Source organism: Chiloscyllium plagiosum, unplaced genomic scaffold (genome assembly GCF_037043375.1).
Source record: "Chiloscyllium plagiosum isolate Xiang-an unplaced genomic scaffold, Cpla_swu_hap1 HiC_scaffold_33, whole genome shotgun sequence".
Lineage (NCBI taxonomy): Eukaryota > Metazoa > Chordata > Chondrichthyes > Orectolobiformes > Hemiscylliidae > Chiloscyllium > Chiloscyllium plagiosum.
Window position 1 is genome coordinate 5,973,078 of NW_028270171.1, and position 23,724 is coordinate 5,996,801.

Sequence of the window (23,724 nt, forward strand, 5' to 3'; positions counted from 1 at the left end):
GTTGTAGAGTCACAGAGTCACAGAGTCACAGAGTCACAGAGACATAGAGTCATAGAATCATAGAATCATAGAGTCAAAGAGTTACAGAGTCACAGAGTCATAGAGTCATAGAATCACAGAGCCATAGAGTCATAGAGTCATAGAGTCAGAGTCATAGAGTCACAGAGCCATAGACTCATAGAATCATAGAGCCATAGAGTCATAGAGTCATAGAGTCATAGAGTCGTAGAATCATAGATTCATAGAGTCATAGAATCATAGAGTCATAGAACCATAGAGTCATAGAGCAACAGAGACATAGAGTCATAGGGCCGTAGAATCATAGAGTCATAGGGTCATAGAGTAACAGAGACATAAAGTCATAGAATCATAGAGTCACAGAATCATAGAGTCATAGAGGCATAGGGCCATTGAGCCACAGAGCCATAGAGTCATAGAGATGTACATCACAGAACCAGATCCTTCAATCCATGCCGACCTGATATCCTAACCTTTTGCTAGCACTTGACCCATATCCTTCTAAACCCTTCCTATTCACAGACCCATCCAGATGCCTTTTAAATGTTGTAATTGTATCAGCCTCCACCACTTCCTCTGGCAGCTCATTCCTTACATGTAGCACTCTCAGTTTGAAAAAGTTGTCCCTTAGGTCCCTTTTATATCTTTTCCCTCTCATCCTAAACCTATGCCCTCTAATTTTGGACTCTCCCATCCCCGGGGAAAAGGCTTTGTCTATTTACCCTATCCATGCCCCTCATGATTTTATAAACCAATATAAGGTCACCCCTCAGCCTCCGACACTCCGGGGAAAACAGTCCCAGCCTACTCAGCCTCTCCCTATAGCTCAAACACTCCAACCTTGTAAATCTTTTCTGAACCCTTTCAAGTTTCACAACATCCTTCCGATAGGAAGGAGACCAGAATTGCACACAATATTCCAACAGTGGTTGAGGTATCATCTCAGAATAAGAGGTTAAGACAGAGATGAGGAGGAATGTTTTCTCTCAGAGTCTAGCAAATCTGTGGAATGCTTTGCCACAGAGGACAATGGAACCTGAGTTGTTGTATATTCAAGACTGAGACAGACAATTTTTAATCAGGAAGAGAATCAAGATTTTTGGGGAAAAGGCAGGAAAGTGGTGTTGAGCATCAACCATGATCTCATTAAATGGTAGAGCAGACATGATGGACCGAATGGCCTACATTTGCTGCTACATCTTATGGGAGAACCAGTTGGGCCAATATTTATTGCCCGTCCCTAATTGCCCTGAGGACAGTTCAGAGTCGACCACACCTGGAGTCTCGTGTAGGCCCAGACGAGGTAAGGATGGCAGATTTCGTTCCCTAAAGGGCACTGGTGAACTAAATGAGTTTCTATTACACAAGAATTGAAAGAACTTACAGATGCTGTAAGTCAGAAACAAAAACAGAAATTGCTGGAAAAGCTCAGCAAGTCTGGCAGCATCTGTGGAGAGAAATCAGAGTTAACCTTTCGGGTCCGGTCAACGTTCCACAGAATTTTCCCACAAGGGTAATTTGCTCTGAGGAAGGGTCACTCAACCCGAAACATCAACTCTGCTTTCTCTCCACAGATGCCACCAGACCTACTGAGCTTTTGCTAGGGCTTCTACAACAATTGACTGTGCTTACCTGGTTTCCACTTGGCTGGTTTTGCATTCCAATTTGTTAATGACTCCACATTTTAAACAGTTGCCATTGTGGGATTCGAACCCACATCCCCAGAGCATCAGCCTGAGGTTCTGAATTAATAATCCAGCGGGATAACCACTCCATTTCCATTACCACCCACCTTCAAAGGTTGAAAGATCAGGAAGTCCACAAGACCATGAGACATAGGAGTGGAAGTAAGGCCATTCGGCCATCAAGGCCATTCGGCCCATCGAGTCCACTCTGCCATTCAATCATGGCTGATGGGCATTTCAACGCCACTTACCCGCACTCTCCCCGTATCCCTTCATTCCTTGCGAGAAAGTCAAGTAGCTGGGTGGACCCAAGATCAATTTTTTAAAAAAGACGAGAACTGCCCATAAGACATAGGAGCAGAATTAGGCCTTTCTGCACATTGAGGAGAAAGTGAGGACTGCAGATGCTGGAGATCAGAGCTGAAAATGTGTTGCTGGAAAAGCGCAGCAGGTCAGGCAGCATCCAAGGAACAGGAGAATCGATGTTTCGGGCATGAGCCCTTCTTCAGGCCATTCAGGCCATTCAGCCCTTCTTTCTGCCCATTGAGTCTACTCCACCATTTGATCATGGACAAATGTTTCTTAACCCCATTCTCCTGTCTTCAATCCTTGACTCCCTTACTAATCAAGAACTCAAACTATCTCTGGCTTAAATACACTCAATAGCTTGGCCTCCACAGCCCTCTGTGGCAAACAGTTCCACAGCTTCACCGTCCTACGGCTGAAGAAATTTCTCCTTATCTCAGTTTGGTCACAAAAGGGAATCATAAAATCCCTCCAGTGTGGATGGAGGCTATTTGGCCCATCAAGCCCACACCGACACTCTGAAGCGCATCCCAACCAAACCCTCCTCTATCCCTGTGTTTCCCATGGCTAACCTACCTAGCCTGCATATCCCTGGGCAATTTGGCACAGCCAATCCACCCTGACGTGCACGTCTTTGGACTGTGGGAATAAACTGGAGCACCCGGAGGAAACCCACGCAGACACAGGCAGAATAGGCAAACTCTACACAGACAGTCGCCCCGAGGCAGGAATCAAACTCGGGTCCCTGGCGCTGTGAGGTAGCAGAGCAAACCACTGAGCCACTGTGCCGTGCCTTAAGTTTGGGGTGAGTGAGGTTGCCTCGTCCTGAGAGTTTTGCAAGAAAACAGAAGCAAACTGAGGCAAGTTCTCTTTCTCCAACGCAGGTAATTGGTTCGAGGAGCCCGGTGCAACCACTGTGTCTCTTGCTTGCTCTCACTGTTTGCATGGGAACATCAGAGGCACGAATCGAGGAGACTTTATGTGGAGCTGAACTCGTGGACGCACTGCAGTTCATCTGTGCAGAGAGGGGCTTCTATTTCGGTGAGAACAGCCATTTGTGTGTCTTTAAACACCACAACCTGTGGACACACCATACATGACGGTCTCAAAGCACCAATACAACACAGATAGACAGAGAGTGATGAATCACTGAAATCCCCTGCACAGGGAGGAGGTGTAAGCTTGAGGCGAATATTGATGGATGTCCAGCTATGAATTACATCAAAGGAAATGGGAATAGTGTGGAAGCATGGAGTTGAGGGAGATGGAAAATGATACACTCAAGGAGCTGGATTATCTTCTCCTGTTGCTGTGTGCCCATGCACATTTCCCAATCTTTTCCAATGTTGTTTGAATCCCTTGTCCAGTTGGCTTACAATCAAGTCAATCGATTTATAATTCAGTCATGGATGGGATCAATATTTATAACTGAGCCATGGATGGGATCAATATTTCTTGAAACTCACCCACTATGAGGTGCCAGGAACACACAGAAGCTTGACCCTTTCCTCACCCGGTGTTTCCTGGGAGGCTATTGTAAACACTTCTTGGTGGCCCTTTCGCGACAGGGTTTCAATTCTGGGAGTGATTGAGTACCAATTCAGGGTTGGAGTATTTCAGAATTGGGATATTTCAAAGTTGGAATATTTTGGAGCTAGGATGTTTTGGGGTTGGGGTGTTTCAGGGTTGGGGTATTTCGGGGTTGGGATATTTCAGTGCTGGGGTTTTTTTGGGTTTTGGTATTTTAGGATTTGGGTGCTTCGGGGTTGAGTGTTTTGGGGCTGGGGCTGTTTCAGGGTGGGGGCATTTCGGGATTGGGGTGTTTCAGGGTTGCGGTGTTTCAGGGTTGGGTGTGTTTCAGGTTGGGGATGTTTCAGGGTTGGGGTACTTCAGTATTGGGGTGTTTCGGGGTTGCGGTGTTTTGGGGTTGAGATGTTTCAGGGTTGGGTGTAACAGGGTTGGGCGTGTTTCAGATTTGGAGTGTTTCAGGGTTGGGAGTGTTCCAGGTTGGGGGTGTTTCACAGTTGGGGTACTTCAGTATTGGGGTGTTTCAGGGTTGAGGTGTTTCAGGGTTGAGATGCTTCAGGGTTGGGTATAACAGGGTTGTGCGGGTTTCAGATTTGGGGTGTTTCAGGGTTGAAGTGTTCTCGGCTGGGGATGTTTCAGTATTGGGGTATTTCGGGGTTGAGATGTTTCAGGGTTGGGGTACATTGTTGTACAGCTCCCATTCATTCTCCTGGTGACTGACCACTGTTCCTGGAGAACAGATGGGTTTCCTTTGTTTCGCATCTCAGCAATTCCTTGAGAGGCCCCAAAGTATTTTGCAGCCAGTGCATGTCAGTCAGGGCTGCAACACAGGCAAATAATGAACAGCCCAATTCCACAAACAGCAATGCAATAATGGCCACGCCACCCTCTCCATTGATGCTGTGTGAAGGATAAATATTGGCCAGGCTACTTGGCAGAACTCTGCATTAAGTTGGTATATTTACATGTAAGTTAAGGTATATTTGCACTTCGGTTCAGTTATATTTACTGTCCATGACATGTCACCAGTGTGGGGACTGGAAGTGCTGACTAGATGTTTTTAGTCTGCAGAGTGATCGATGGGGCATGTTTAGTTGGCTGCATCAATACCTCAGAAGATTAATGAACTTTTTGGAAAATGAGCTAACAGTTTAATCAAAGCACTATCAGTTCACAAGGCTTTGCACGATGCAGGATCTCACCTACGTTCTCCAGGTTTTTGCTTTTACTTGAAGAAAATTGAAAAATCTATTGTTTTAGATAAAGATTTATAAGAAATTGGAATAGCTTAGACCATATAGGGTGCTTCGCACTGCAGCCTCACAGTGCCTGGGACCTGGGCTTGATTCTACCCTCAGGTGGCTGTTTGTTTGGAGGTTGCGCATTCTCTCCGTGTCTGTGTGGGTTTCCTCTGGGTGCTCCAGTTTCCTCCCACAGTCCAAAGCTGTGCAGGTTAGGGTGGATTGGCCTGGCTACGTTGCCCAGGGATGTACAGGCTAGGCGAATTATCTATGAGATATTCAGGGTTGGGGGATGAGAGATGGGTCTGGCTGGGATGCTCTTTGGAGGGGCAGTATGGACTTGATGGGCCAAATGGCCTGCATCTGCACTGTAGGGTTTCTCTGATTCATTTGGTTCCTCAAGCCTGCTCCACCATTCAATTGGATCATGGTTATCTGCATCAATCTACCTTATCACCCTCTCAGGATTTAAAATCAATACAAGGCATGGACGGCATGGTGGCACAGTGGTTAGCACTGCTGCCTCACAACGCCAGAGACCTGGGTTCAATTCCCGCCTCAGGCAACTGACTGTGTGGAGTTTGCACATTGGGTCTGGGTGGGTTGTGCTTCGGCGGGTTGGTGTGGACTTGTTGGGCCGAAGGGTCTGTTTCCACACTGCAAGGAAGCTAAAATATGAAACTGACACTTTGCACAGCAGTGCTTAGGGATAGCTAAAGAAGATGGTGAGTTAGTAATCTCAAAAGCCAACTGATTGCTTCATGAAAGATGTGGCTTCAAATAGTCAGACAGCACAGAAACTGACCCTTCGGCCCAACCAGTCCATGCCGACCATAATCCCAAACTAAACTAGCCCCACCTGCCTGCTCCAGGCACATATCCCTCCGAAAGGAGCGAGAGAGAAAGCAGGAAATTATAGATCAGTTAGTCTGACCTCAGTGGTGGGAAAGATGCTGGAGTCAATTATAAAGGATAAAATTACGACACATCTGGATAGCAGTAACAGGATAGGTCAGAGTCAGCATGGATTTATGAAGGGGAAATCATGCTTGACTAATCTTCTGGAATTTTTTGAGGATGTAACTCTGAAGATGGACAAGGGAGATCCAGTGGACGTAGTGTACCTGAACTTTCAGAAAGTCTTTGATAAAGTCCCACATAGGAGGTTAATGAGCAAAATTAGGGCGCATGGTATTGGGGGCAAAGTACTGACTTGGATTGAAAATTGGTTGGCTGACAGGAAACAAAGAGTAGTGATAAACGGCTCTATTTCGGAATGGCAGGCAGTGACCAGTGGGGTACCGCAGGGATCCGTGCTGGGACCGCAGCTTTTTTACAATATATGTTAATGATATAGAAGATGGTATTAATAGTAACATTAGCAAGTTTGCTGATGATACAAAGCTGGGTGGCAGGGTGAAATGTGAGGAGGATATTAGGAGATTACAGGGTGACCTGGACAGGTTAGGTGAGTGGTCGGATGCATGGCAGATGCAGTTTAATGTGGATAAATGTATGGTTATCCACTTTGGTGGCAAGAACAGGAAGGCAGATTACTACCTAAAAGGAGTCAAGTTAGGTAAAGGGGCAGTACAGAGAGATCTGGGTGTTCTTGTACACCAATCAATGAAGGCAAGCATGCAGGTACAGCAGGTAGTGAAGAAGGCTAATAACATGCTGGCCTTCATAACAAGAGGGATTGAGTATAGAAGCAAAGAGGTTCTTCTGCAGATGTACAGGGCCCTGGTGAGACCACACCTGGAATATTGTGTGCAGTTCTGGTCTCCAAATTTGAGGAGAGACATTCTGGCTATTGAGGGAGTGCAGCGTAGGTTCATGAGGTCAATTCCTGGAATGGCGGGACTAACTTATGTTGAAAGATTGGAGCGTCTGGGCTTGTATACCCTTGAGTTTAGAAGACTGAGAGGGGATCTGATTGAGATGTATAAGATTATTAAAGGATTGGACACTCTGGAGGCAGGAAACGTGTTTCTGCTGATGGGTGAGTCCCGAACCAGGGGACACAGCTTAAAAATAAGGGGTAGGCTATTTAGGACAGAGATGAGGAGAAACTTCTTCACCCAGAGAGTGGTGGCTGGGTGGAATGCTCTGCCCCAGAAGGCAGTGGAGGCCCAGTCTCTGGATTCGTTTAAGAAAGAGTTGGATAGAGCTCTCAAGGATAGTGGAATCAAGGGTTATGGAGATAAGGCAGGAACAGGACACTGACTGAGGATGATCAGCCATGATCATATTGAATGGTGGTGCAGGCTCGAAGGGCAGAACGGCCTACTCCTGCACCTATTGTCTATTGTCTATTGTCACTGAGACGATTAATATTTTCTAACCAACCAGTTCAGAGAGACTATTATTCACCTCTGGAGCAGTTGCGACTTGAACCAGGTCCGTCTTCCATTGAGGTAGGGACACTTCCAGTAATACAAGAACCCTATTTGGGACTGTATTATAAATTGAATTCAAACACTGGGATTACTTAGTAAACTAATTAAATTAAACTAAACTAATTAGAGGACTAATTAGTAAAGTGAGATCACATGGGATTCAGGGTGAGCTTGCCAAGTGGCTGAATGGCAGGAGACAGAGAGTGATGGTGAAGGGTTGCTGGAGGCCTGTGACCAATGGTTTTCCACAGGGAGCGGTGCTGGGTCCACTTTTGTTTGTCATTCATATAAATGATTTAGATGAGAGTATGGGAGGTATGGTTAATAAGTTTGTGGATGACACCAAAATTGGTGAAGAAGATTACAAAGGGATCTTGATCAATTGGGCCAATGGGTTGAGGAGTGGCAGATGGGGTTTAAGTTGGATAAATGCCAGGTATGAAAAATGTGGTGCTGGAAAAACACAGCAGCCCAATACTAGTAATCTTTGCTACATTATATTTTATTTCTTTCAATCTGATGACATCCTAAACTTACCTGGTTAGCAATTGTTGGCTTATCATCTTCTTAGAATCATTTTTCCTCACTGTCATCCCTGCTAAGGTATTGCACCATTGAACTTTGGCCAGCTCCTCCCTCATAGCTCCATAGTTCCCTTTATTCAACTGAAATATTGTCACTACCAATTGTACCCTCTCCCTTTCAAATTGCAGATTGAAGCTTATTGTATTATGGTCACTACCTCCTAATGGCTCCTTCACTTCGAGGTCCCTGATCTGCACAATACCAGATCCAGAGTTGCCTTCTCCCTGGTAGGCTCCAGCACCAGCTGCTCAAAGAATCCATCTTGGAGGCACTCCACAAAGTCTCTTTCTTGAGGTCCAATACCATCCTGATTCTCCCAGTCTACCTGCATGTTGAAATCCCCCATATCAACTGTAGTAACATCTTTGCGACAGGCCAATTTCAGCTCCTTATTCAACTTACACCCTACATCCATACTACTGTTTGGGGGCCTGTAGATAACTCCCAAGAGGGTCTTTCTACCCTTAGAATTTCTCAGCTCTATCCATACTGACTCTACATCCCCTGATTCTAAGTCCCCTCGCGCAAGGGACTGAATATCATCCCTTACCAACAGGGCCACCCCACCCCCTCTGCCCGTCAGTCTGTCCTTACGATAGCACATATAGCCTTGAATATTCATTTCCCAGGCCCTGTCCACTTGAAGCCACGTCTCAGTTATCCCCACAATATCATAGCTGCCAATTTCCAAAAGAGCCTCAAGCTCATCCATCTTATTTCTAATACTTCGTGCATTCATATATAGTATTTTTAATTTGTTACTGCCCTCACCCTTCCTATCAACTCTTATTTCACTCAACCTTACAGCATGATCCCTTTTTGAGTTTTCTGCTTCATTGATACCGTTGTCTTTCTTGACTTCCTTTGTTCTAACTTTCCCTTCAAATTCCTTCTTAAACTTCCAGTTTGTCCCCTCCCCCCCCCCCCTGCTATTTAGTTTAAACGCAGCCAAAAGACTAGCAGCAGTTGTTACACAGCCTGGTCTGGTCCACTGATGTTCTTTTGGGAAGGAGATTTGCTGTGCTAACCTCGCCTGACCCTGTTTGTGATTCCAGACCCACAGCCATGTGGTTGACTCCTAACGACTCCCTAAAATAGTCCAGCAAGCCACTCAGCTCAGGGGTAATTAGGGCTTGACAACAAATGTTAGATTCAGTAGCGATGCCTGCATTGCAAAGGTTGAGAATATGACTAATTCACGGAACCACACATTCCGAAGAGTGTCAAGGCCTTTGAGACTGTTAGAGATTTAGAGTCAGAGTTAAACAGCATAGAAACAGGCTATTCATCCCATCGCATCAATGCTGACCAAACTACACATTGCTTTTGATCCCAAGACAGAGACGAGGAATACTGTGCTGAATAACTGATCCTGACTCTGCAAAATCTGTCCAAGAAACAAGTCAGGAGTGTGATGGAACACTCCCCACTTGCCTGGAAGGATGCAGCCCCAACAACCCTCAAGAAGCTTGACACCATCCAGGACAAAGCAGCCGCTTAATTGGCACCACACCCAGAAGTATCCATTCCCTCCACCAGTGACGCTCAGCAGCAGCAGTGTGGACTATCTACAAAATGCACTGCTGAAATTCCCCAAACATCCTCAGACAGCACCTTCTGAAGCAACAACCACTTCCATCTAGAAGGACAAGAGCAGCAGATACATGGGAACACCACCCCTTGCAAGATGCTCCAAGTCCCTTACCATCCTGACTTGGAAATATACCACCGTTCCTTCAGTGTCACTAGATCAAACTCCTAGAATTCTCTCCCCTAAGGGCATTTTCGGTCTACCTACAGCACATGGACTGCAGCGGTTCAAGAAGGCAGCTCACCCCCACCTTCTCAAGGGCAACTAGGGATGGCTTATAAATGCTGGGCCCAGCCAGTGATGCCCACATCTCATGAATGAATTTAAAAATCTGCACTTGGTCCATAGCCTGCTACGTCAATGCTCATTCAGATGTTTCTTAAATGTTGCGAGAGTACCTGCCTCCATCAACATCTCAGGCTTTTACTCAAGTAGTCAGAGATGGAAGGTGCAGTTGTGTGGAGAGATGTAACTAACTGAGGTTGTCCACCTCAGAGCAGGATAGATTTGATTGATATGTTCAGCATCACACATGCGTTGGTAAATAGAGTAACTGGCTGGAGGATCTGTGACCTAGGGATACAATTTAAATAGCTGGAAACAGAATCAGAGACTCCTTCAGGAAATTACGAAGTGAATTTTTACAATCCAGTGTGATATGTTTAGATTGAGTTACTGTATGTCTTGCTTATCTCAGAGTAAATTTCTCAGTTCTAAAATCGGTTAATTTAAAACATCGTGGGAACATTATAGAACTGTCACGATGCATGCCATTATAGCGAGGGGGAGCCACATGTCCAGCCCACCTTCCAAACTTCCTCTCAGAGTCAAGAGGTTATTACTTCACTCAGCCATAGACTAAAGCAATCAACCTCTGTAAAAGGATCAGTGAGCAGATAAGCTTAATCAAATACTAAATAATGTGCACTGGTTGAAATGGTGATTGAAGGAGATTCAATACTATCTTTCAACATGGGATTTGGTTAAGTACTTTGTTGGACAGGATGTAGTGCTCAGACAAAAATTATAGGGATGGGAGATATTTCAATATGCAGACACAACAACAGTGGACTGAATGGCCTGCTCTTTGAAATTATTCTATATTCCCAACTACAAAATCTATTATGATGAAATCTATTTGTAATAATTTTATAATACTAATGTACTTCTGAGAGTATTTAATGGGATAGTGTGGAGAGAGATTTACTCTGTATCTAACACTATGCTGTACCTTTCCTGGGAGTGTTTGATGGGGATAGTGTAAAAGGAGCTTTACTCTTCATCTAACCCTATGCTATACCTGTACTGGGAGCGCTTGATGGGTCATTGCAGAGAAAGCTTTACTTTCAGTTTAAAAATGTAGTTGGAGCTTTACTCTGTATCTAACCCTGTACTGTCCCTGGGAGTGTTTGATGGGGGGCAGTGTAGAGAGAGCTTTACTCTGTATCTAACCCTGTGCTGTCCCTGTCCTGGGAGTGTTTGATGGGGGACAGTGTAGAGAGAGCTTTACTCTGTATCTCACCCCGTGCTGTCCCTGTCCTGGGAGTGTTTGATGGGGGACAGTGTAGAGGGAGCTTTACTCTGTATCTAATCCTATGCTGTCCTTGTCCTGGGAGTGTTTGATGGGGGACAGTGTAGAAAGAGCTTTACTCTGTATCTAATCCTGTGCAGTCCCTGTCCTGGGAGTGTTTGATGGGGGACAGTGTAGAGGGAGCTTTACTCTGTATCTAACCCCGTGCTGTCCCTGTCCTGGGAGTGTTTGATGGGGGACAGTGTAGAGGGAGCTTTACTCTGTATCTAATCCTATGCTGTCCTTGTCCTGGGAGTATTTGATGGTGACAGTGTAGAGGGAGCTTTACTCTGTATCTAATCCTATGCTGTCCTTGTCCTGGGAGTGTTTGATGGGGGACAGTGTAGAAAGAGCTTTACTCTGTATCTAACCCTATGCTGTCCTTGTCCTGGGAGCGGTTGATGGGGAGTCCTACTGCCCAGCATGTAGAACATTTTCCTGTTACCACTAATGAAAATTATTGGAGCAGAAGATAAAGCAAAGAACTCGAGTGAAGTGCAAGGTAGGAGGACTGAAGCAACTAGTCTGAGTGATCAACCATTAGACTCCCCTACGTTTAATGGCTGCACTTTTCTGGTTCCTAGTCAGCAAAATGGTGGGTCGTCGGAACAGACAGAACCGAGGCATTGTGGAGCAGTGCTGCTTTCGTAGCTGTGACCTTCTGATATTGGAGACGTACTGTGCCATACCACCCGAAACAGCCAGATCCACGCCTTCTACAGCTCCACAGAGGACCATGCTACATAGGGTGAGTGCCACTGAGAAATAACAGTACACCTTCCTCGTACTTTAGTCCAGTTTTTCTCATCCAGCCCCAGTAGGAAGAGCTAATGCATTACCTCTGAGAACCTCAAAGCAATCTTATATGTTTTAGAGTATATTTTCAAGTGTAGTCAATTTATAATTCCTTCATGCGATTTGAGTGCCATTGGTAAAAATATATTTTTTCTTATTAGATTCCCTACAGTGTGGAAACAGGCCCTTCGGCCCAACAAGTCCACACCGACCCGCCAAAGAGTAACCCATCCAGAACCATTCCCCTACATTTACCCCTGACTAATGCACCTAACGCCATGGGCAATTTATCATCCCCAATTTCACCTGACCTGCACATCTTTTGGATTGTGGGAGGAAACCGGAGCACCCGGAGGAAACCCACGCAGACACAGGGAGAATGTGCAAACTCCACACAGACAGTCACCCAAGGGAGGAATCAAACCTGGGTCCCAGGCGCTGTGAGGCAGCAGTGCTAACCACTGAGCCACCATGCTGCCCATGGCAGTTCTCTAAGCGCAACCTTTCTATGGCTCCCTTTCCATGTTGATTTAGTCGGTCAATGCTGCCTGACCTGCTGTGCTTTTCCAGCACCACTCTAATCTAGAGTATTGGTAATTTCTGCCACTTCCAAACGGACCCCACCACCAAGGATATATTTCCCTCCCCTCCCCTATCAGCGTTTCGAAAAAACCACTCCCTCCGTGACTCCCTCGTCAGGTCCACACCCCCCACCAACCCAACCTCCACTCCCGGCACCTTCCCCTGCAACCGCAAGAAATGCAAAACTTGCGCCCACACCTCCCCCCTTACTTCCCTCCAAGGCCCCAAGGGATCCTTCCATATCCACCACAAATTCACCTGCACCTCCACACACATCATCTATTGCATCCGCTGCACCCGATGTGGCCTCCTCTATATTGGGGAGACAGGCCGCCTACTTGCGGAACGTTTCAGAGAACACCTCTGGGACACCCGGACCAACCAACCCAACCACCCCGTGGCTCAACACTTCAACTCCCCCTCCCACTCCACCAAGGACATGCAGGTCCTTGGACTGGAGGAAGAGCGCCTCATCTTCCGCCTAGGAACCCTCCAACCACAAGGGATGAACTCAGATTTCTCCAGTTTCCTCATTTCCCCTCCCCCCACCTTGTCTCAGTCAAATCCCTCGAACTCAGCACCGCCTTCCTAACCTGCAATCTTCTTCCTGACCTCTCCGCCCCCACCCCGAGTCCGGCCTATCACCCTCACCTTGACCTCCTTCCACCTATCGCATTTCCAACGCCCCTCCCCCAAATCCCTCCTCCCTACCTTTTATCTTAGCCTGCTGGACACACTTTCCTCATTCCTGAAGAAGGGCTTATGCCCGAAACGTCGATTCTCCTGCTCCTTGGATGCTGCCTGACCTGCTGCGCTTTTCCAGCAACACAATTTCAGCTCTGATCTCCAGCATCTGCAGTCCTCACTTTCTCCTATTGGGTAATTACATCAGATAGTGAGATTACGTTCTGTATTTGAGTTGATATGATGTTTGGAAAACACCCCGAAACAGAATTAGAAGAATTCATCAATATCTTCAACAATTATCAACCCTCCCTTAAACGTAAAGTCACAGCACACATGGAAGATGTTAACTTCCTAGGTACCACTGTATTGAAATTGACACTGGACAATAGGAGTATGTTAGCAAAACAACTGGTACACAGTCCTCCGCACAAAATATCATCACCCTAAAAATGTCTTCCACAGAATGGTGAGGTCTCAGTTAGTGTGCTTGCTGCACATATGCATGAAGTGAGGATATTTTAACCAGGCAGAGACTACATTTTTACTGCATCTCAGATCTCAATCGCAGATTTAAACTTAACAATTGACAATGTTCATTGCAATAGCATCTGCTACATCCTTCCAACTCAAAGGTGTTTGTATTTAGGTGGCACGGTGGCTCAGTGGTTAACATTACTGCCTCACAGTGCCAGGGACCCGGGTTTGATTCCAGCCTCGGGCGACTTGTCTATGTGGAGTTTGCACATTCTCCTTGTGTCTGCGTGGGTTACATCTGGATACTCCGGTTTCCTCCCACAGTCCAAAGATATGTGGTTTAGAGTGGATTGGCCATGGGAAATTGCCCATAGTGTGTAGGTTAAGTGAGTTCACCATGGAAAATACAAGGGCAGAGTAGAGGGGTGGATCTGGGTTGGATGATGTTCAGAGGGTCAGTGTGGACTCAATGGGTTGAATGGCCTCCTTCCATAGTGAAGGGATTCAGTGATTTCTAAATTGTCCATTATATCCAGGAATGTGCACAGTAGGTGGATTGGCCGTGGTAAATACAAGGTTACGGAAATAGGGTAGGGGGCTGAGTCTGGGTGGGATGATCTATGGAGGGTTAGCACAGACTCAGTGGGCTGAATGGCCTCTTTCTGCCCTGTAGCTCCCAATCGCTTGTGTGCTTAAGATAGAGACTCCATGCTCAACTGCAAGAATTCAGTCCTTCAGTGATTTCAATTTTTCCCAGCTCCCTCTGGAGTGATAAATGTTAGCTGGAATGGACGTCCTTCACTTTTTGATGGTTTGAGTCAGGATCCTGGCTGGGATTCCTTCATTTCCTGCCTTACCCTGGGGTAAATGAGGGTCCCCACTGTCAGGTGGAGGGTGTCTCTGCGTCTGCTTGGTTTCTGGCTGCTCTGTGGAAAAGCCAGACACTGAGTTCGGGTGAGATTCATCGAGTTGCGCCCTGAGAGGCAGCAGTTTAGCGTTGAGTGGGGGCTGGATAAACATGGGTTATTTTCTTTGGAACTGAGATGTTGAGGAGGGAGGAATCTGACTGATATGTGCTAGATGGAGAAAGTGAGGTCTGCAGATGCTGGAGATCAGAGTCGAGAGTGTGTTGCTGGAAAAGCACAGCAGGTCAGGCAGCATCCAAGGAGCAGGATGCTCTTAGCTACCTTCTCCCCAGCCCCACAACCCTCCCATTTATCTCTCCACCCCCAAGGCTCCTAGCCTCATTACTGATGAAGGGTCTGGCCCGAAACGTCGATTCCCCTGCTCCTCGGATTCTGCCTGACCTGCTGTGCTTTCCAGCACCACTCTAATCTAGACTATTGGGTAATAACATCAGTTGGTGATATTACGTTCTGTACTTGAGTTGATATGATGTTTGGGAAACACCCCGAAGCAGAATTAGAAGAATTCATCAATATCTTCACCAATTATCAACCCTCCCTTAAACTTAAAGTCACAACGCACACGGAAGATGTTAACTTCCTAGGTACCACTGTATTGAAATTGACACTGGACAAAAGGAGTATGTTAGCAATCAAAAATCTGAGCAAAACAACTCGTACACAGTCCTCCGCACAAAATATCAACTGAGATGGTGCTAGTGTCCCTACATCTGGGCCAAGAGGCCTGGATTCAAATCTCACTTGTCCCAGAGGCATGTAATAACATCTCTGAACAGATCAATCGGAAAATATCGAATGAGGGGGTATAATTTTAAAGTGAAGGGCTGGAGGATTATAGGAAAAATGTTTTTCGCCCTGTAGGTGGCGGAGATATAGAATGTGCTGTCTGGGAGGGGAGGGGAGGTGAGGTAGGTTCGTGGATGAGCACTTGACTATCATAATGTTCAAGGCCATGGGTCTAGTGTGGGAAAGTGGGATCACTTTTAAAAGTATCAGCTCAGCTCAATGAGCCAAAGGGGCTCAGCTTTATTTTAATTCCTTAATGGATGTGAGCATCACTAGCTGGGCCAACATTTATTGTGTATTCCTAGTAGCCCAGAGGGTAGTTGAGAATCAACCCCATTGTCGTGGGTTCGGAATCACATGTAGGTCAGACAGGGTAAGGATTAAAGATTTCCTTCCCTAAAGGGAACCATGTGGGTGTTTCCCCGACAATCATTTCATGCTCACCATTAGAATCTTGTTTCCGGATTATTAATGAACCCAAACTCCACCATCTGCCATGGTGGGGTTCGAACCCAGATCCACAGGACATTACTTGGGTCTCTGGATTAATAGTACAGCGATTATGCCCCCTTGTTTTCCAATCAATCTGTTCAGAGATGTTCTTACATGCCTCTGGAGCAGGTGAGATTTGAATCCAGACCTCCTGGCCCAGACATAGGGACTCTAGGCCTGTGCCCGAAACGTCGAATCTCCTGTTCCCTGGATGCTGCCTGACCTGCTGTGCTGTTCCAGCAATAAAGTTTCAACTTTGATCTCCAGCATCTGCAGACCTCACTTTCTCCTCCATAGGGACTCTACCACCATGTCACAAGAGCCCCTTTATGAGCACTTGTTAGTGACCCTTCAACTAAGGGGAATAGTTGCTTCCTATCCACCCTGTCTGTGCCCCTCATGGTCTTGTACATCCCAGTCAGGTCACTAGGCCATCGCCCATATTTGAAGCATGTCCCTAAATCTGGTGTCGGTAATAGTGTCCGATTGGATTTAGGATTGGGTTGGGGAGGAACTCCTTCACCCAGAGGGTTGTGAATCTGTGGAATTCTCTGCCCGGTGAAGCAGTTGAGGCTATCTCGTTGAATGTTTTTTAGATAGGTAGATTTTTGAACAGTAAAGGAAGTAAGGGTTATGGTGAGAGGGCGGGTAAGTGGGATTGAGTCCATGAAAAGACCAGCCATGATCTTAATAACTGGTGGAGCAGGCTAGATGGGCCAAATGGCCTACTCCTGCTCCTATTGCTTATGTTCTTATGACTCTCAATTCAGAAATAAAACTCCAAAAGACTTGAATCTTTTTTGTGGTTTCTTCTCATCTTTAAAATAGACAATGGGGAAGCGGTCGGTTAGAAGCAATCGGGACTACCTCACCTGGACTGGAGGAACCCTGAAGCATTACCTGAGCACCACCAACCTCGCTGTTCCCCCCAAAACTGAGATCCCTGATTGGCTGGGACAGGGCAAAGACTCGCTGCGCATTGATGAGGGCACAAGGCACACGCGGTACCCGTCCCAGCAGCGGGTATGGTCCAGTACGGTACTGACACCTCCCTCAGGGCAGCCCGCTCTCTCCCTCGATGTCCTGACCCATTCAAAATGAGCGAGGAGGGTCTAGCACTTGAAGTTGACTTCGGACCTTTTGAGGGAAACCTGGCCACGCGACTAGCTGAATTTTTTTTTATTTTAAGAAGTAATGTGGGGTGAACAGAGCAGAATTAGGAGGAGCTGAAGGGCTGAAGGATTTCCCCAACAGCAAGAACAACAAAAACAAAACCCTCTCCCTCACGCCAGGTGTTTTCACTCGTGTAGAATAGGAACCTGGAGGCGGCAAGGACTCAGGATCCAAGCCCTCCCTCGCCGTTAGTAGCCTCATTTCTCAGCTGACTGTCATTTCTGCGTCTATTCTAAAAGCTGAGGGGCTTCATTCACAAAAGTCGCGGTGAAGCATTCTGGGGTTGGCAGGATGAGAAATGGAGCTAACACCTCTCCCAACTGACAGAAAAGTTTGAATACACGTGCAGAGAGCAGCTTCTTCCCCGCTGTTATCCAACTTTTGAAAGGACCTCTTAGATGTTAATGTTGATCTCTCTCTGCATCTTTTCGGCAACTGTAACATTACATCCTGCACTCTGTTCTGTTCCCTCGATGCACTTGTACAGCATGATCTGCCTGTAAAGCACTTTCCCCTGTACCTCGGTACACGTGACAGTAATAAATCAAATCAATTGGTCATAACCAAAGCCAAATACAGAAAAAGGTCCAGAAACAGTGTAGGACCAGAACTCTGTCCGTCAAGATCAATAGCTCCATTTATCATCAGTCCATCACCGATTGTTTCCTCAATGGTGAAGTAGTGCCATCTGGTAGCTATCAGACAATGCAACTTGAAGTGTCAACCTAATCATTGTCCTTTTAACCGTTGCCACCTCCGTTTACTTAGACATTAGCAAAACAGCTTTTCCACAATTCAGATGACTCGGACCATGGCTGCAGTCTGAGAGTCAGCTAGCTAATGAAGACTTTTCAAAGTTAGTCTTTGCTCATGGAGCTGCTGATCTGACCTAAGATTTTGCTTTGGCCTTAACACCCTGTGCCCATGTCTTCCCTGGATAAATCCCTGTGTAGATTGGGTTGAAACCATCGACAGTATCATTCCACCTCATGTCCAGTCTGCCCTCTGTATGACCTGTGTATAAACCACATCTTGAGAATTACACCTGCCCATATAACCTCATCCACTCTATAACTCACCTCTCTGTATACCACACCTCTACATTACATAATTCCCCTTGTGGTGCAGTACTTTGTACTTATGTTACCAGTCTAGAAATCCAGTGGTCTGGACAAATGATCTAAAGGTATGAAGTTCAAATCCTGTAACAGCCTCTAGGTGATTTGAACCCAAACAATTTTTCTGTGTGTGGAATGAATTGCCAGAGGGAGTGATAGATGCAGATACGGTTACAACATTTAAAATACGTTTGGATAGATATTGGAACAGGGAAGGTTTAGAGGGATATGGACCAACTGCAGGCAAATGGGATTAACCTGGTTTGGGAAACTTGGTCAGCTTGGACGAGTTGGACTAAATGCCTGTTTCCATGCTATATGACTCAAAAAGAAATTAAATACAATCTGGAATTAAAATTTTGATGTTGGTAATGGCATCCATTTGGATTATCCTCAAAAGCCCCAGCTGATTTACTTCAATCCTTCTGGCAGAGGAAATCTGCCATTCTTAACTGGTCTGGCCGATATGTGACTCCACACCCACAGTGATGCCATTATTCTGAAATGCCCCATCATGCCTCTCAGTTGCAACTATTAGGTAACATTCCATCACCTTCAAAAGGTAGTGCCTGTGACATCCATATCCAACATTCAGGAAAGGTACATAACATGGTCCTCTGAGTGAGTATTTTTGGGAGAGAATGGGAGGAATTTGGGGAAAGGATAGGGTCGCATGATACCATTTTAATTGAGTTCACGCTGAGATGCACAGGAGCCAATGTTGTATCAGGGCGTAGAGCTCCTCACTAGGACTTGGGCAGCACTGATGTAAATTGGGGCCAGTTAGCTCAACTGGCTGGATGGCTGGCTTGGAGGGATGCCAATAACAGGGTTTCAATTCCAGTGAGAGAGGTCATAACCTACCTTCTCCACCTCGCCTCAGTTAACCTCTCCACCAGTCCTCCCTCTCTCTCTCTCTAATGAGAGAGCAACCCTCTGAGTCGAGGGGAAGTATCAACATAATTACCTTAATCCTCTACGATTTGTCACATTACAGTTTCATGGGATTAAGAGACATGAGCATTGAAGGCCAACAGAAGGTCAAAGTTCATCTAATCCACTCTCTCCACCATCCTGCTCATCACATGTATGGAATCATTGATTAGTCTCTATAGATGAGGCATTAGGTGAGGAAAATGGGTCGTGAGAGAGATGTTTGGGAGCCTCCAACAACTTTGGGGTGGCACGGTGACTCAGTGGTTAGCACTGCTGCCTCACAGCGTCAGGGACCTGGGTTTGATTCCAGCCTCGGGTGACTGTATGTGTGGAGTTTGCACATTCTGTCAGTGTCTGTGTGGGTTTCCTCCCTCAGTCCAAAGATGTGCAGGTTAGGTGGATTGGCCATGCTAAATTGTGCATAGTGTTCACAATTTAGGTTAAGTGCATTAGTCAGGGGTAAAAATAGATCAATAGGGGTCAGGGTGGGTTACTCTTTGGAGGGCCTGTGTGGAGTTGTTGGTCCGAAGGGCCTGTTTCCATACTGTAGGGATTCTATACAACTCCAAACCTCAACCGACTCTTCACAACTAATGGGAATACCTTCCCTAAGGGAACAGTGGGTGGACCTCCAGCACAGCGGTTCAAGAAGGCAGCTCACCACCACCTTCTCATGGGGCAACAAGGGATGGGCAATAAATGCTGGCCCAGCAACGACACCCATGTCCCACGAGTGAGTAACAAAAATTACGACTAACCAAAGAAATGCTGATCATTGTTCAGTTCCCCTTCCGCATCAAACAATGAGTGGAATTTATATAGAGCATTCAATGCAGTAAAACCCTTCCAATGTGCTCTATAGCAGGGTCATCAAACAACATTTGAGGCTGCAGTAGAGGAGGTTGGTGGACCAAAGTTTGGTCCCTGATGTAGAGTTTAAGGAGGAGAGCGAGGTTTAGGGAGGGAATTCCAGACTTAGTGCCGTATTGCAGTCTCCAGCAGTGAGATGAAGGGAGTGTGTAGGAGGTGGTGTTGTGGGAGAACAAAGACCCCAAAGGATTCTGCAGATTGAGGTGGGTCAGACAAAACTGAGGAAATGGATAACTTTGAACACGAGAAGGAGGATTTCAAATCTAAATTTCAAGTAAAAAGTCAGAAGGCATTATAGACCATTGGGAACAGGGGATGACCAGTGAAAGAGATGTGTAAATCAGAATACAAGCTTTATGAAAATTACTGTCCTTAAAGATTACAGGTGTGGCCTTTGTGGATTTATGAGTTAACGTACTCTCAGTGCATTGCATAATTTTGGATTATTTGTTTAAACTCTTAGCTTGTTTTGTTTTGTCAAAACTGGGCATCTTTTCAATTGGTCAATGGCCTGTAGCAAGGTGTACCAGTTCAGGCTGACTGGGGAGCTGCGCAAACACATCCGCTCTCTCAGGCCAGCCATGTAGAAGAAACATTGAGGTTAACTCTGGCAGCTCAGTTGACTGCCACAGCCAAGATCAGCTCAACCAGGATTCCAGTCCCCTCGACTTTCCATGAGGGACTGGAATCTGAATTATGTTGATGGGTAATCCTGAGATACCCACGGAGAGATTTTCATTGGCTCAGGTCAGCTTCTAGGACAAAAGAACCAGTGACACGAGGAGAGGCCAGATGGAAGTTGCATTTATATTGTGCTGATTGCACCTCAGGGTCAGCTAACGTGAAATGTTAGGCGAAAATGAGGACTGCAGATGCTGGAAATCAGAGTCTCGTCTCAACTTGAAATGTTGGCAGCTCTCTGCATTTCAACAAAACCATTAAATTAATCTATTGAAATTCTGATTCGTCCCTAACTAGAGTATTGCACCCAGTTCAATTGGGGGGGGGGGGGGGGTTTACCTCAACTAAAGGTTCTCGAAAGAGGGAATTGCCTAAGTGGATGGTATGGTGGCTCAGTGGTTAGCCAGGGACCCAGGTTCAATTCTATCCTCAGGCAGCTGTCTGTGTGGAGTTTGCAAATTCACCCCGTGTCTGCGTGGATTTACTCCCATGGTCCAAAGATGTGCAGGTTAGGTGGACTGGCCATGCTAAATTGCCCAGGGTGTGCACCATGGGAAATGCAGGAATGGGGTTGGTCTAGGCGAGATGTTCATCAGCGGGATGGTGTGGACTTGATGGGTCGAATGGCCTGCTTCCACACTATAGGGATTACTTGAATTCTCAGGAAATCTGGAAATGTTAGGAACTGTATTCCAAATGGTGTAAAACTCTGCTGACCTTAGAATGTGCAAAATTCTGTGAGTGGTCTGGTCAAGAGAGCAATCCTCTGAATTTACGATTTCCCCGAGTGTGCTAGCTGCCTTCTCAAACAGCATCGTGATCATCTATTGATACTATCCCTGATCACTGGAAACCCTCTACAAAGTTTTCGGACATATACCGATAATCTCCCAACCTGGTAATAGTAGTTCCTGTTGGTATTTTCATCATGCGAGGGGATTAAACGATTGTAAATTTCTTACTTCTATTTTGTAAAGATTTTTTAAAAATAAGAAATGCTTTCTATGTTTAATAAAGTTATAAAAGAAAAGTACCAAGGCTGTTGTGTTGTTTTGTATTTCTTTCCTTGGAAATGGGGCTCATTTGTTCTTCTGCAAGACATATATTGCCAAGTGAACAACTAAAGGCCTGGATAAAGTGCTGCCTTATTCGCATTTTTTTCTTCCCCCGAGAGATGTCATGACTCTCCTCTGCAACAGGTGGAATTTGAACCTGGGTCTCCTGGCTCAGAGATATCGCCCCCATTTATCTCTCAGTCCCAACCCACAAGCCTCATTCCTGATGAAGGGCTTTTGCCCGAATGTTGATTCTCCTGCTCCTCAGATGCTGCCTGACCTGCTGTGCTTTTCCAGGACCACACTCTCGACTCTGATCTCCAGCCATCACGTTCTCCTGGCTCAGAGGTAGGGACACTACCACTGCCCCACAAGTAGCCCTACTTAAACCCTCTGTCTGAAGCACTCGCTGCCTGATGTAAACAGGTTTAAGAGCTAGAAAGTGGGCACCAGGATCTGAATCAGGAACACTGCCTCCTTTGCAACGCTGTGTATATCTAATTAATGGGTGGAAGGAGGCCATTCAGCCTACTGAGTCTGCACTGACCCTCCAAAGGGCATCCCACCCAGATCCACCCCCTTAACCAATCAGTGTAATCCTACATGTCCTCACCTGTAGGATGCACACTACAGGTAATTTAGCATGGCTAATCCACCCAGCCTGCACATCTATGGATTGTGGGAGGAAACCCACGCAGACACAGGGAGAATGTGCAAACTCCACACAGACAGTCACCGGAAGGTGGAATCGAACCCAGGTCCCTGGTGCCATGAGGCAGCAGTGCTAACCACCGTGCCACCCAGTAGAGAATTAAACAACAATCAACTCTGAATATGAAGAATCACTTGTCTTAACATCAAGATGTAGTTAATGGCATGACAGCAATTGGTAAAAGTTACATTGACCAGTTTGTCATAGTTACAGAGAGTAACTATGTCTCCGTCTCCACTAGGGGTCTTGTGCTCAACTCCTCATTCCCAACCCATGGACTGTGTGATATCATCAGGTTGGGCAGAGCTTAAAGCATTCAACATTAACCCTTTCAGCACCATTAGATTAGATTAGATTAGATTACTTACAATGTGGAAACAGGCCCTTCAGCCCAACAAGTCCACACCGACCCGCCGAAATACAACCCACCCAGACCCATTCCCCTACATTTACCCCTTCGCCTAACACTACGGGCAATTTAGCATGGCCAATTCACCTGACCTTGGACTGTGGGAGGAAACTGGAGCACCCGAAGGAAACCCCCTAGCCCTAACCCATCCAAGATTGGGCAGTCACCGAAATAATCAGGTCCTGATGACAAAGGTCACCCCTTATGGGGCTGGAGGTTAAAGCTCAGAGTTGACTGGGTGAAGACTCTGAGTAAGCCTGGGGCAGGAGCTTCTGAGATGCATTTGTCAATAAAAAGGAGAGTGAAAAGCCAATTGATTGAGAAGGTTCAACATTTGGCCTTCATTTACCTCTTGGCTCGCCTCAGGAATAGTGGTTTTTACATCAAATAAACACAGAGGAACAAACTCCACCTTTTTGTTGATATTAGATAAAAATTGTAGAACAAATGATTTGGAAATTACAGTTCTTTCCTCTGACAGCAACGTGTCCAAAACATGAATTTAAAAATCTTGTCCATGTTTTGTAAATCCCTCCAAGGGTATACAAAGTTAAAAATCACACAACACCAGCTAGTGCTTCCATATAAACCTGTTGGACTATAACCTGGTGTTGTGAGTTTTAACTTTGTACACCCCAGTCCAACACCGGCATCTCCAAATCATGACTTCCAAGGGTAAACCACCTTAACATCATCGTAACACTACCTTAACACTAAATTAACCTCACCTTCACACCATCTTAATCCCACTTTAAGATCATCATAACCACACCTTAACACCACTTCAACGTCATCATAACTCTACATTTACACCAAATTAACCCCACGTTAACGCCACCTTAGTCCAACTTTAAAATCATCATAACCCCACCTTAACACCACTTTAACACCACCTCTTATAGCATTGTAACTCAACCATCACTGTCTTACAGATGACCAAAGGAGCAGAGTGGGCCATTCAGCCCCTAGAGCCTGCTCCCACTATTCAGTTAGTTAATGGTTGATCTGATTGTGACCTCCAATCTGCATTCCGACCACGCCCTGGTTAGTTTTCATCTCCCTACCCCTTGCTGAGCAGAAATCTCTCCAGCTCTGCCTTCAAAATA

The 23,724-nt window shown here is 46.0% G+C and overlaps 1 protein-coding gene across 1 annotated transcript in view; it reads left to right on the forward strand.

Moving 5' to 3' along the window:
- LOC122542124 (uncharacterized) overlaps nucleotides 1-21,475 on the forward strand; it is a 35,693-nt gene extending 14,218 nt beyond the window's left edge. The window contains exons 2-4 of the mRNA XM_043679520.2: nucleotides 2,894-3,050; nucleotides 11,507-11,670; nucleotides 16,493-21,475. Of these exons, the coding sequence (XP_043535455.1) occupies nucleotides 2,894-3,050; nucleotides 11,507-11,670; nucleotides 16,493-16,765 (594 nt within the window). The 3' untranslated portion in view covers nucleotides 16,766-21,475. The remainder of the gene's footprint in view (nucleotides 1-2,893; nucleotides 3,051-11,506; nucleotides 11,671-16,492) is intronic.
- The last annotated feature ends 2,249 nt before the right edge of the window (nucleotides 21,476-23,724 follow it).